A 14,021-nucleotide genomic window follows, 5' to 3' on the forward strand; every position below is an offset into this window, starting at 1 on the left:
GATTTTGTTCACATGACAACTCAAATGAAAAGAGATTTCCGATTCTAATACAATACGACATAAGCAACCGATACAGAACCAAGTGAACAGAAATAACATGTCCAGACATGTTTTGCAAACTCTCAGCATCTATTATATGTTAATTCAGCAGATTTATTGGCAATAATAAACCATTTATTAGCAATTAACAGTTTAAAGCGGTAGATACCGTGGCTCCTATGTATTCATGGACGTTAATAAATAAATAAGCCTTTTTTTGGCAGGACAAATAATAGTGCCGCTGTCAAGATTGACAGAACCATTGTTGACATTTACTATTATTATGCAGTCAACCACGGGTACTCAGCAGTTCAGTGGTTCAAATTCAACCGACCCTGGACACTGGTTTCTGCTTCATTTGTAATAAAAGCGCTTTGTATAAAATTGTCTGCCAAATGAATAAATAGAAATGTAAACAAACCAATTAAAGTCATACAGTGTCCATAAATAGATAAATACATTAAATAAATAGACAAATAAATAGATAAATACATAACATAATAGATCAATCAAAACGTCCATGTTCATGTCCATTTCAGGTCCATTTTTTTACAGGCTGTATTAAACCTTAGTCTGTTTGGCCACATCTGTCGGCCCAAGCGCTCACAGCTACCACACGGTACCTTCACTCATTTCTGAGGAAGGCTGAGAGAGCTGACTGCTGTATCCATTAGTACCAAGTGAGCCAATCGAAGTGAATGCGCCACTCATGTCCGCCGAGATGCTATGCTCCGGGCTGGGGGAGTCGACTGGATGCTGTGGCACCATCTCGCCAAAACACTGGGTCTCTCCGGAGGGGTGATGCCCAGAATGATGAAGGTCCATGGTGCCCAGTGGAGTGCCAGCTGGGCCTGAGGAGGGAACGTAGCCCAGATCGCCGGGAGTTTGCGCCTGTGAGGATGGAGGACCGTGGGGGAAGTAGTCGTAGTTGCCTCCTGGTCCGTAGTATTCGCCTTGATAATCTGGAGGGATGCAAGGTCAGGGTTGAGCGTTATTGCATATCATGGCCCACGGGTTGTCCAACGGCACTATTTCACCTAAATGAACGGAGCATTCGAATGTTCGGAGTACATGTCTCTAGTTAAAAGTGGTAAAAGTGAAGCACCAGTGCAAAACAAAACGTAACCACTTCAAATCCTAAATGTGTCTTGTTTATAACGATGTTAGTTAGTTGCTTGTCTGGATCTGGATGGAGAAATTTTATGTAGCTGGGCCACGAATTTTAGTTTAGCTCAGTTATGAGAAATGACTACTTCTGTATGTTTCTGTTTGCTGTAAGGATGGTTATCTCACCTCCGTAATAAGAGAAGTGTCCATTGGGCATCATGAGCTCGGCAGGCTCTACTCGCTCCCCCAGCGCCCTCATTCTCCTCGCGCTGCGGAACAGCACATGACGTCTCGCCCCCAGTGCACTCAGCTGCTTCATACGTCTTTCCTTTGAGCGCCGGTTCTGGAACCATACCTGCTCAAAAAAAAAAAAAAAGATGGCTACAATACAAACTGTGCACTACCGTACTAAATAGTAGGTCAAACTAGTACACTCTTCCATAAAGAGTTCTTCAATAGTTCTTGTGATTATTAAGCGTTAGTAGTGTCCTAGAAGGAGTGTACTTGTTGTTAACCCTTTTTGATATGTATGTCGTGTATGACGGATATCCTTGAAGACTTTTCCCTGAGGGACAAGCCTTAAGCGTCCTTCATTCAACCTTTGTACACTACGTTACGTACCTAAGGCTTCCACATGATTTCAATTCATAAGGCATTGGTGCTTGAAGATACCACTTAATCTGATATGATACCATATTTGATTTAGTAGGCTCTGATCAATATGTGACCAACTATATTCAGAATCTGGAGTATAGGCCTACAAGTAATTCTGGAATAATGATGACTTAGAGATGGACTATTTTAAGTATCAGAGATTTGAGCAAATCACTTTGATAGCTTATTTACACATTATTTTCAAAACATGATCTTTTTTACACAATACTTGGCTGTCTGTTATTGAGATCAATCAATTTCTAATTGTTTTAATTATTGCCTCTAAATTGATGCATCGATCTAACTTGTCTGATGGTTACAACCCTAGTAACTATGAATTCTCATTCATTTATTTTATCATTTTTTTCTGCATTGTGTTTCCATATGGCAACAATGCATTTATCTCCAATTTTTTTTTGATAGGCAATAACACAAAAGTACTATTTTCCTATGTAACAGGAAAAAAAAGAGAGCTTTAACTTTGACCTAAAAAATAAATGACATGTCACATGACCAGGAAGTGCTGTTTTCACTTCCTTTTCTGCAATTGCATGGCACGGTGAAGGTCATCATCGTAAAGGCTCTCAAAATGTAATAAATTTTGCAATATTTAGGCAAAACTACTTAATGTAAACACTATCTGAGATAAGTTAACATTTATTTTTTGTCAGTGAAACAAGTTTATATATTTTGAGTATTCTGTTAGATGGAAATATGTCATTGTTGCCGTACGGCAACAACATGCGATAATGGACCTGTTGTACGTGCAGTCATGAATTGAAACAGGCCTACATAGCAAAAAATACACTAGGGCTTCGCTAACATTTACATTTTTTTAAACATTCAAAGTAAGATAACCCATTGTAATTTCAGATATTTGCGCTTTATTTGATCATTTTTATGTTACAAGAGAAAGAATTAAGAATTCAAGAGAAAGAATTAAACATATACTTTTCTCAAAACATGTTTGGATCTAATGTTTGTACGTATTTTGAGTGAGTAAATCCATCCACATACTTTTTACAACTGTAATTCCTCTCTAGAAGATATAGCTTTTACATGTGTACTAGGTGGCAAAAAAAAAAAAACCTCTGCAATTTATAATCTGGAAAAATGCAGTAATTGGAATTGTAATCTCATACATTTTGTGTTATATTTGACTAAATGTAATTATTCATGCTGTAGATGGAGAATTTCGTTCTCTTTTTATACTGCATGTATTTATACTGTCATTTATGTATTTGTTCATTGATTTATTAATGTATTAAAGTCAAATACATCAAGACATAATTACTCAAATACCCTTTCCTTTTATTGCAAGTTAAAAAAAAAAGTGTAAATGGCAAAAAAAAATAATAATTTTACAACAGCATCTTTCTTTATCATTTGGTATTATTGCTTTACACATATAGTATTTTGAAACAATTTTATGATTACTCAGTGTACACTGATCACATGATCACTCTGTGCATATTGTACAGTCATGTAAAACAATAAGTATACCCCATGGAAATTGTTGGCTTATTTGGACATATTTGGACAAGCAAACATTTGATTCTCTTTGAAACAGTGCCTATTAATTACGGTATATATATTAATTACTGTGATATATATTATACAACACATCAAATTTATATTTTGTAGTAATTTTCACAATTTCACAATTTTCACATGGAAAAAGGAAGTACACCCCTACATTAATCACACCTTCAAATCCATAAAATTAGAATCAGGTGTTCAAGACTGCCAATTTGTCCAGGACTGGCCGTCCCAGCAAATTCAGGCCAAGAGTAGGCCGTCTGATGCCAAAAAAAAAACTTCTTCAAGAACCCCCAAAATTTCTGCTATTAAGTCTAGCAACTGTTGGTGTCAAAGTGCATGCTTCTACAATCAGAAAGAGATTGCACAAATTTGACCTGCATGGGAGGCGTGCCAGGAAAAAGCCTTTGCAAGACTACAGTTTGTTAATGAGCATATAGGCAAAGACCAGGCCTTTTGGAATAACGTGCTCTGGACAGACGAATCAAAGATAGAGTTGTTTGGCCACAGTAACAGCAGACATGTTTGGCGCAGACCAAAGACAGCTTTTCAGGAGAAGCACCTCATACCAACTGTGAAGCACGGTGGTGGAAATGTTATGGTTTGGGGTTGCTTCGCTGCTTCAGGGACTGGACAGCTTGCATTCATTGACTTAACTATGAATTCTGCATCATATCAAAAAGTGCTTGAAGATAATGTCAGGCCATATGTACAAAAGTTGAAGTTGAACCAAAAGTGAATCTGTCAACAGGATAATGATCCTAAGAACACGAGCAAATCAATCAAGAAACGGCTCCAAAAGAAGAAATGGAGGATTATGGAATGGCCTAGTCAAAGGCCGGATTTGAATCCCATTGAAATGTTGTGTGGGGATATGAACCGGGCAGTACATGCGAGAAAACCCTCAAACATCTCGCAACTGAAAGAATATTGCATGGAAGAGTGGTCAAAAATTCCAGCAAGCCTGGTGGACAATTATGCAAAACGCCTACAAGAAGTTATTTCTGCTAAAGGGGGCAATACTAGCTTCTGAGGGAGGCCGAGGATGTACTTACTTTTTCCACAGAAGAATATCACATCTATCGATATTTCTGTTGAATAAATAACTGAAAAAGCGAATTTACCTTGTGGGTTCATTATTAATAGACACTGTTTCAAAGATGATCAAATGTTTGCTTGTCCAAATATGTCCAAAAAAAGCCAACAATTTCCACGGGGTGTACTTATTTTTTCACACGACTGCATATGTATTCATTTGAAACAGTAGCAGATTTTTCGCTTCGGCCTGCCAGTTACATCCCCCTAGTTTGCACACAAAAACCAATCAGACATAGAGACTATTGTTATCATTTGAATATATACAAAGCATTTCCCCGTTTTGACGGATGTGATGGACTACACTTCTGCTTATCGCTCACGTTGCTCTATCACACGTTAGGACTGTGAGCCGAGTTAATTATGTCTGTTGGTCGTCCGACATTAGCGCTGATACTGTGTAAAGCACACATCTGGATTTTTAAAAAAGCATCTAGTAAGCAGTGTGACTTATTTACATCACAATCCACTTCTGAGAGCACGTCTATCGTCTGTTCCTCACTTAGTTTCCATCAATACTGGATCTGTTAAACATTATACAAATAAATATATAGAATTTTTCTCTTTTTTAAAAAAAAAATCATATTATAAGAGCTATGCAATATAGCCTAGTGCTTATTACATATTACTGTGATACTCAGCTTTTCAATACTAATATGATATAAGGCGGGAATATGCAGATAAGCCATTTAACGAGTCCCTAAATTATACTCAGGCCAGTCTTCAATTAAGAAAATCACTGATTCAGCAGTTGGTTTTAATATATTGCCAAGCATATCCAAATCCATTATTTTATTTAAAAAAAATCAGATCACAGTATATAGTTCACTTGTAAAGATCCAAGAGATATGTGAGATGATCAAGAGGTTATGGTTATTACAATAAATCACGTCACAAGACTTGTTTATGAATGTTTATGGAAAACTATGCTATGTTAGAAAAAAACACATAGAAACGGAATTAGCGTGAATCAAACAACAACCAGTGTCAAACAATCAGACAGTCATAGGCTATAAAGTAGCTCTCTCTCTTTTTTTGTTCAACTGCTTCATTTTCCTTATTTATTGTTCAAAGATTTTCATACACCTCAATTGTTTAAAAAAAAATTGTAGCAGGTTTGTGTCAGAATCAATTTGTTATGCAATTTCCGTTTCATCGTGGCCAAATAAAACCAAATAAACATGTCAAATTAAACAATTACAACAGCAACTGATGTAGCGATATCGGCGCCATAATGGCATTGACTCATCCTTTTAAAATAAAAATTAAAAATCTTTTTGGGGTGTGTTGTGTCTCAATTTCTATATATATATTTAGAAATTATATATATATATATATATATATATATATATATATTAAAGGCAAATACTGAAACCACAACATAGTAACTGATGGCCAATTGTGTGTTCGTTTGTAAATGTTCTACTACTCCTGTTTTGTTGGTGTACTGTATAATTCATGCTGTTAGCAAACTCCATCAAACAAACAAACAAACAAACAAACAACAAACAAACAAATATATTCTAAACAAACATATCTTCTAAAAAAAAAAAAAAAAAAAGCCAAAAAACCCCAAAGTTTTATCATGTGTCAACATTCCTTTTTTGTAAATGTTAAAAGTAAAAATTAATTGGATTGTTGTTGTTATTATTATTGTTGTGGTTGCTTTTTTTTTTTAACCTTTTGTCTATCACTCCTGTTTTGCTACTATGTTTATGTTTGGTGTTTGTTCTAAGCTGAGAAATATTTTACCCAAATTTTTAAAACAAGAACCAGACAGCTGATGGTTGCATTTCTATTTTAGCAGCTGTTTGATTTGTTCTTTGTTCTTTTCTTGTTCATGTTCCTTTTTGGTAATGATTTTTTTTAAACAGACTTTTTTTTTTTTTTTTTAAATCTTTTTTTTTACCATTCCTGTTTTGTTGGTGTTTGGTGTTCAGGTTATTTACCCAAACTTCAATCACAAAAACAAAAATATATAGGCATTTTTAAATATATATATATATATATAATGATAATTATTTAATTATTGCATTATTTTAAAAAGGAACACATTAACACCAAACCACGTAGCCAGTTTGATCAACTGTTTTATTCTTCTATTTTTTTTTTAAATGTTTTTTGTAAAAATAAGAACAATTGTTTTCTTCCCCCCAAAACCCTTTTTATTTACCCCTTCTGTTTGTTTTAAGTTGTTAGCAAACATCAATCCCAGAAAAACACTTGATGCATACATATAAAAAAGCGATATTTTAAAAACCACAACCAAGTTGATGGCCAGTTGTAGCTTTCTTTCGGCTGTTTGATTCTTTTAGGTTCTTTTTTGTAAACAGATAAATATTTAAGTGGGTTGTTGTGGTGTTTATTGTTGTTGATAACCTTTTCCCCACCACTGCGTTATGTTGGTGTTGTCAGCGAACTTGCCCTGATTTGTGCACGTCTCCCCACGGCTCGGTCTTACCTGAATGACCCGCATGTTGAGGCCGGTCTCCTGCGCGAGCTGTTCCCGGATGTGCCTCGTGGGTTTGGGCGTGGCCGCGAACGCCGCTTTGAGCGTCTCGAGCTGTTTGGCTTTGATGGTGGTGCGCGGGCCGCGTCGCTTCGCCCCCGCGCTCTGCTCGTCGTTCTCGTTACTGCACGTGTCTTTATCCGAAAGGTGACCCGCCTCCGAGTCTTTCCCATCATCCTGTGGGTCCTGAGAGTCCGGAGACAGGCTCGGCTCACTGCACGTCGTTACTGACAGAATAATAATAATAATAATAATATGTATATATATGTATATATAAACATCACATTACTCTCTCTCTCTCTCTCTCTCTCTCTATATATATATACAGACACACACACACACACACACACACACACACACACACACACACTAAAATCATAAACAGATGCCTACAAACAGCCTGTTTATATGCCATTGTTGACAGAATATCACTGCATTTACATGTTTAAACTGAAATTTATTAAAATGTCAGTTTAGAAAAGAAACAACAACAACAACAACAACAAAAGTACTTACTGCTTATGTGGCCTAAATCTGCCTGAGTAGACTATAAATACTAACAGTTAACTAATAACTTAATTAAAAAAATGCAATACTATTCCATAAACATTGGCATGAACAGGTTAATAAGGCTATATGTGTCGCATGTAGGCCTTCACGTGACTGCTTTGTTACAAAGTAGCACGTGCACAGTGCATGGTAGAAATATTAATATCTCCGTTTATTCACGTTGCACTAACAACAACAACATTGGTCTTGCTAAGTTAAATGATTCCATTCATGGCTAATAAAATAAGGGGACGTTTTCCCAAGCTTGCTGCACGGTGTGTTTAGGGAATACTCTAGAATAGTTCACAAGACAAATGCGCGCGTACTGGAGAGCAGGTTGGCGTCCTTGCCGGTGCTGTTGCTCAGGTAATCCTCTTTGCAAACGAATTTCGACTCGTCCAGGATGTAGAGCTCTTCACCGGTGGACAGCTGCTTGTTGCATATGATGCACGTGAAGCAGTTGAGGTGAAACACTTTGCCTCTGGCCTTCCGGACGAGGTCAGTAGGGGAGATGACCTGAGAGCAGCCTCCGCACTTTGTGCCGTACCGTCTGCACAGAAAGAACGCAGTCAGTGCACGTTGCATTGAAGACTTGCAGTGGATAAAAAATTTAAGAAACAATGCGTTGGTATTATTGAGACTCATATAGGATACAAAGCGCTTTTGTGCATGTCTGAGCACCAAAAAAAAAATCCTAATGCAAAGAATTTTTTTTTTATACTTCAAAGATCAAGTCATAATTGACTATTAATATGCACGTCTCGACCTGCACGTGCATCTAAAACCACGCGCCGATATTTGTGGTTTACATGTTTATTCTTTTTAAATCCTACCGACTGTGAAAAATCTGCAATGCGGAACGCATGGATTTCACGCGCAGTTTTTTTTTTTTTAAATAAAATCATTTAGGATTCGCGGACAGTTTGAAATAATAAGAGTCGCATTATATTATTCAGGATAATTCTGGATTGTTGTGATGGATTTACTTAAGCGAAAATCCCATGAAACGCACCCGGGAGCGCGTGCCATGTCCTATCACTTTTACCTAAATGCCCCCCCACCCACCCTCCTTTTTTTTCTTAAAACGTTTAACAAAACGCGACGTTTTTATTTTCTTTTTCTTTTTCAGCCGCGAGCCGCTTTGTTATTGCTCTAATCCTCTTATCGCGTTTTCTCCTCCGCGCTTTGGCGCACCGTGTAAACAAAGCGCACAGCCTCGGAACACACACGGATGAGTGTGTTTAAGAAAATATCAGCTTCATGCACGCTGGTGATGGAGAGAGGGGAAAAAAATATATTTGCATTGAGTTTAGGAGGTTTAGGAGCCCACACAGCCCCCCCCCCCTTCACCCACCTAGCACCCCCCTAGCACCCCCCTACACCCCAAATTTAGCCCGAGAGTGCCTAAAAACAAGGCGTTAAGTGTGCTACAATGAAAAATATTAAATACTAAGGGAAAAATAAGGGGGAAACCTTGAAATGCCAATTTCTTGTATTTATTTGTGGATTTGTTGTTGTTTGTTGTTGTTGTTGCTGTAGTATGGAAGAAAAAAAAATAAGGGAACAAAATAGGAATGGGATGATAATAGATAACAAAATGACAATTATATTGATCTGTATTCTTTTTAAAAAAAATGTAAAGGTTATCTGCAAGAACTAAGTCTGTTGCTCTAAAGAACATTTTAATGGTAGCCAAAAATCTTTAATCATTTTTTTTTTGCTGTAAACACACAACCAAAACGTTTACGGTGAGAATGTAGTGATTATTGTTATGTAATTCTTTTTTTCTTTTTTTTAGTTTTTTTTTTTAAATGATTGTTTTAATTATCGTTATAATATATATATATATATAATTATTATTATTATTATTATTATTATTATTATTATTATTATTATTATTATTAAGCAACAGCAAAAAAATTGATTAAAGTGTTCTGTGCGAAGACAAAAAAGTATTTCGTCCAAACCTCGATTATGTAATTGTAATAATAATGATCATTTTAGATCAACAGCAAAAAAAACAAAACAAAACAAAACAAACAAAACAGTCTGTTTATATATAAGCAAAATGAAATGAGACTAAAATGACAATGCAGTATAAGTAGATTCTTCTTTTTCTTCTTCTTTTTCCTATTATTATTATTATTATTATTATTATTATTATTATTATTATTATTATTGAATGATCTACACAAGGTGGCCGAACGGTTCTTTCCATTGATGCCACAGAACAAATGATGTGTTTATATATATTTATAGTTTCCTAAGACCATTGTTTTGTTAATTCCGTAATTATGAACTAAATAAAAATAATAAAAACGTTTGTGGTTGGAAACGGTTTCTTAGTTCCTGTCATCAGTAACAAATCTTTAGAGGAACATCTATTAGAAGGTTCTGTAGCTATATAAACATGGATGCTCCACAGCGCTGCTCTAAACAACATTTTCAAGCACAAGAGTGACGCTGTGATCGTAGCACAGTGCTTATTTTATAACAGCGTAACGATCAAAACACACACACACACACACACACACACACACACACACACACACACACATATTTGCATATAGATGAAGAAGGTCCATTTGTCCTGTCTCAGGGATTTTGCGCCTTCTCTCCCTCAGTGCTTACCTAAAAAAGTCCGTTTTGCAGTAAAGCCTGCCCTCTCTGGAGAAGCATTTCTCCGTTAAGTTGCACTTGCAGTCGCAGCACTGGACGCATTTGGCGTGCCACGCGCGGTCCAGCACGTTCAGGAGGAACCTGTCCATGATGGGCCGCTCGCACCCGGCGCACTGGAGCATGTTTACACCCGAGAGTCCACAAACACGCAGAGAGCTGATGTACTCAAAGAAAGAAAGAAAAAAGTGTAGAAGCAGAAGGTTCTTCAGTCCAAGTAGATGAAAAGTCCGTGAGAAGAGTTATTCTTCAAATCCGACTTAACATCCCAAATGCGTTTTCTGGCAAAATTCGCAGCCAAACTCATCTCGAGATGAGATGAGAGTGTCCAAATAGTCTACACATGCCTTGCATGTAGGATTAAAGTTGTACGCATTATTTTTTTGGTTGCTATTCGTCCATTTTGTCTCCAATAAAACCTGTATTCTGTATATACAGGATTCACACCAAATTAAATAATAATAATAATAATAAATGAACAAAAAAATAATATGCGAAGGCGCGTGAATTTTCCTGAACACTTTCCTGAACTGCGAAAACTGCAAGAGCTGAAGTCCTGTCCGTCCAAATCTACAATATTACAACCCGCTGCTTGGTCGCGTGAACACGTCTTTGCTCGCGAGCCTCCGTGCACGTCCCAGTTTTCTACACTGGCACGCGCTTGCCAAGCCGGGTGAGTCGCTACAACCCCGCCCACCGCCGCCGAGTGACGTCATGACGGACCATGACCAATCAGAATTAAGCCGTCGAGGTGACAAGTGCGCCACCTTGGACCGGAACCAATCAGACTGGAGTCACCACTGGGACCGGTGGCAGTCGTCTAGCTGACAAGTTTGGACCGGAACCAAAGAGTTCGGAGACGTGTAGAGAGGTGACCAGGGCTGGAGTCAAAAATGATCCTCATACTACCTATGCAACACAGAGACACTCTAGTACATAAATATAACATAGACTTCCATCTTCAACTTCTAACCTTCTGGATATGTTTCGGCGGGACATGATTGAATGATTAAAAAAAATTCTTTCAGTAAATTAAATTGGATTATTGCCATAAATTCTACACGCCCCTGATAGCAAAATTGCTGTGGCCCAGATCCGGTCCACACTTGACACTTTCATCCGACCCACATCCCATGTGGAATGATGGCACTTGGGCGGCCGCTCCTGTTTGCCAGATTTGGGCCACAAGCAAGCCATAGCAATGCCGCATGTGGAACATTTTTGTCGAAGGTGGCCCACATTTATTTTGTGATATTTGGGCCATATTCGCTATTTACCACATAGCCCACTTTAGGGTCACATCCAATATTACACATTGCCATGAGCACCGCATCTTTGCCTAAAAAGGCCCGCTTGTGATTTGGAATATTTGAGCCATACGTGCTATTTTACACGTGCACCACTTATCCATTTTGTCCAGTGCAAAACAAGGCCAGCGGTGCCACATCACTGCCTGACGTGGCCCACATCCCATCCGGATGCTATCTGGTGCACTTAGGATGTGGAAGCATCATCACTCCCCCCCCAAACCCCTCCCTCCCCTCCACTTTTGGGTTTGCAAGTGAATAAAATCGTAATTAAACATACCCCGCCCACTTTTACTACGAGCTGGACCGAATTTTTACGATTATTCACGAGCGCATTGACACAAACGTATCATTTAAAACCGTGGCCGGAACTACTGTCCGAGGTCCTGTAACAGAAAATTCACGGGACACTTTCTGACCAATCAGAATCGAGAATTCAACAGCGCTGTGATTAGGCTATCAATCGCATACATTTATAGCTACAGATATAACACAAAAGACGCTTGATTAGATCAACAATGAGCATAAAATCACCTTTTTAACCGTTTGAGAACATTTTTATTTATTTTTTTAAATTGCACTGTCCCTCAAACTGATTTTAAATTCTCTGTAATCCATTTAAAACTCTTTATTATGATGCTTTACTTTTTTTTTTCTTTTTTTTTCTTTTGAACCTTAAGATAGGAAGATATGGACACAATAAGTAGGATATGATAAATAGGAATTAAATCATGAGCGCGCTCCCTTTCACATACGAGTTGGCTTCACGGTGTGGTTTTTTTTTCTTCTCCCCCCTTTAGGCTTGTTTTGCACGAATTTGCCGTCGTGCTGCTTTAACCCAGCTGCAGGTTCAATGATATGCGAAATTACAGTGGGAAAAGCAAAGCGCGACAGTTTCCAGCTCGGCTGCACTGAGCGTCTCTGCGCGATTATTCCGCAGGGAATCGGTAATGATCAGAGCACGGAGTCCGGTTTAGACGTTATCGCGTGCTGGGGGCAAAACGTGCGCGCGCCGGGAAGCGCCAGATAACGGAGCGAACAGAAGGCACGCAGCTGGCACCGGATCCTGGTCACCGCAGATATCCCGGGATATCACCGAGTGATGGATCTTAACGGGATTAGAGCTGCATCTCTCGTTCTGGAAGTTCAGTTTAGTCTCTCTCTCTCGCTCTCTCTCTCTCTCTCACACACACACACACCCCCACTGTAATAAACGGATCTTGTAAAAATCACGTGAATATAAAAGAATTGTGTAAAAACTATATGTGGAATCCAATTACATGTGTGAAGATAGCACGTGGAAAAAAAGAATCGTAAAAAATCACGTGAAAAATAAAAGAATCGTGTGAAAAATAACGCGGACAAAAAATGATCTTAAAATAACACGGGGAACAAAATGATCTGTATAAAAATCACACGTGAAACTAAATAAATGATGTCTATAAATCAGACGTGAAAATAAACGAGTTATGTCTAAAAGTCCCATGTGAACATAAGTAGATCATGTAGCTAGAAACAACATGGGAAAACTAAATGAATTGTAGAGAATCATCAGATCAATAAATAAATAAATAGTGTGAAAAGTGAGAAAATAAATCCATCACATAAGAAAAAAAAAATCACGAGAAAATAAACGAACTGTGTTAAAAATATCACGGAAACGACTTCACGACGTAATAATCGGCGCTAATCGTGTGAAATGACTGAAGCATGGGAAAAAAAAACATCACGTGGAAAAAAAAATCGATCACGTGCAAAGTCACATGATTAGGCAGATCTCACGTGTCTGATCTTGGGGTGATGTGCAGATCCAGTCAGTGTGATTTGAGACGCAGCTACTGCAATGGTGCGTGTAAAGCAGGGAATCTATAGGCTACTATTTCAAGTACGTGAACACGGGACATTATTGAAAGGCATAATTCCTGTAGTATGAATGTCTAGGGTATACGCTTTGAGACGCAGCCGTAATGGAGTCCCACCATCAGTCTTGTATGGAGGCTCTGCAGTGCCCTGCTTATGTATATTAGCCATACATTTCATCCGCTTCGTACACTCCGAACATAAAACCGTGCTAGACGTTGGTGATCTATCCATCCATCACTCAGCAGAAAGGAATAAAGCAATAAAGAAATAAATATCGCTCTCGGTGTGATCTATGGGCTATAAAACCGACGCCGTCCTTCGCCCTGTTATGGCCCATACAAAACCAAAGAGGACCAGATTGGCAAAATAATAATTCACCCATGACCCCATTCCTATTTTTTTTTCTCTTATAATCCTGTGGTTAACATCTCCAGTGCATGTAAACAGTACACTATATTGAAGTAAATTTCAGAGATGCGACCGTGCATATGGAGGAGTTTGTATAATAGAAGAAATTCCTTACAGAAAAGTCACAAATTTCACACCTGAATAATCACGTTGATTTTTAGTCACTTCATTTTCATCATGTCGTATTAATGTCTTTTGATTTGTACACAATTTGCTTATTTTCACATGATTTTACATGATTATTTTTTCATGTGATTTTTACACACGATTATTTT

The 14,021-nt window shown here is 37.9% G+C and overlaps 1 protein-coding gene across 1 annotated transcript; it reads right to left on the reverse strand.

Moving 5' to 3' along the window:
* Positions 1-69: 69 nt before the first annotated feature.
* lhx1b (LIM homeobox 1b) lies at positions 70-10,633 on the reverse strand. The gene is made up of 5 exons (XM_053618707.1): positions 10,124-10,633; positions 7,819-8,042; positions 6,896-7,170; positions 1,333-1,501; positions 70-1,001 (listed from the first exon to the last, which is right to left on the reverse strand). The coding sequence occupies exons 1-5, from the start codon at positions 10,291-10,293 to the stop codon at positions 649-651; spliced, it is 1,191 nt and encodes a 396-aa protein (XP_053474682.1). The 5' UTR covers positions 10,294-10,633; the 3' UTR covers positions 70-648.
* Between the last annotated feature and the right edge of the window lie 3,388 nt (positions 10,634-14,021).

Source organism: Ictalurus furcatus, chromosome 28, assembly GCF_023375685.1.
Source record: "Ictalurus furcatus strain D&B chromosome 28, Billie_1.0, whole genome shotgun sequence".
Lineage (NCBI taxonomy): Eukaryota > Metazoa > Chordata > Actinopteri > Siluriformes > Ictaluridae > Ictalurus > Ictalurus furcatus.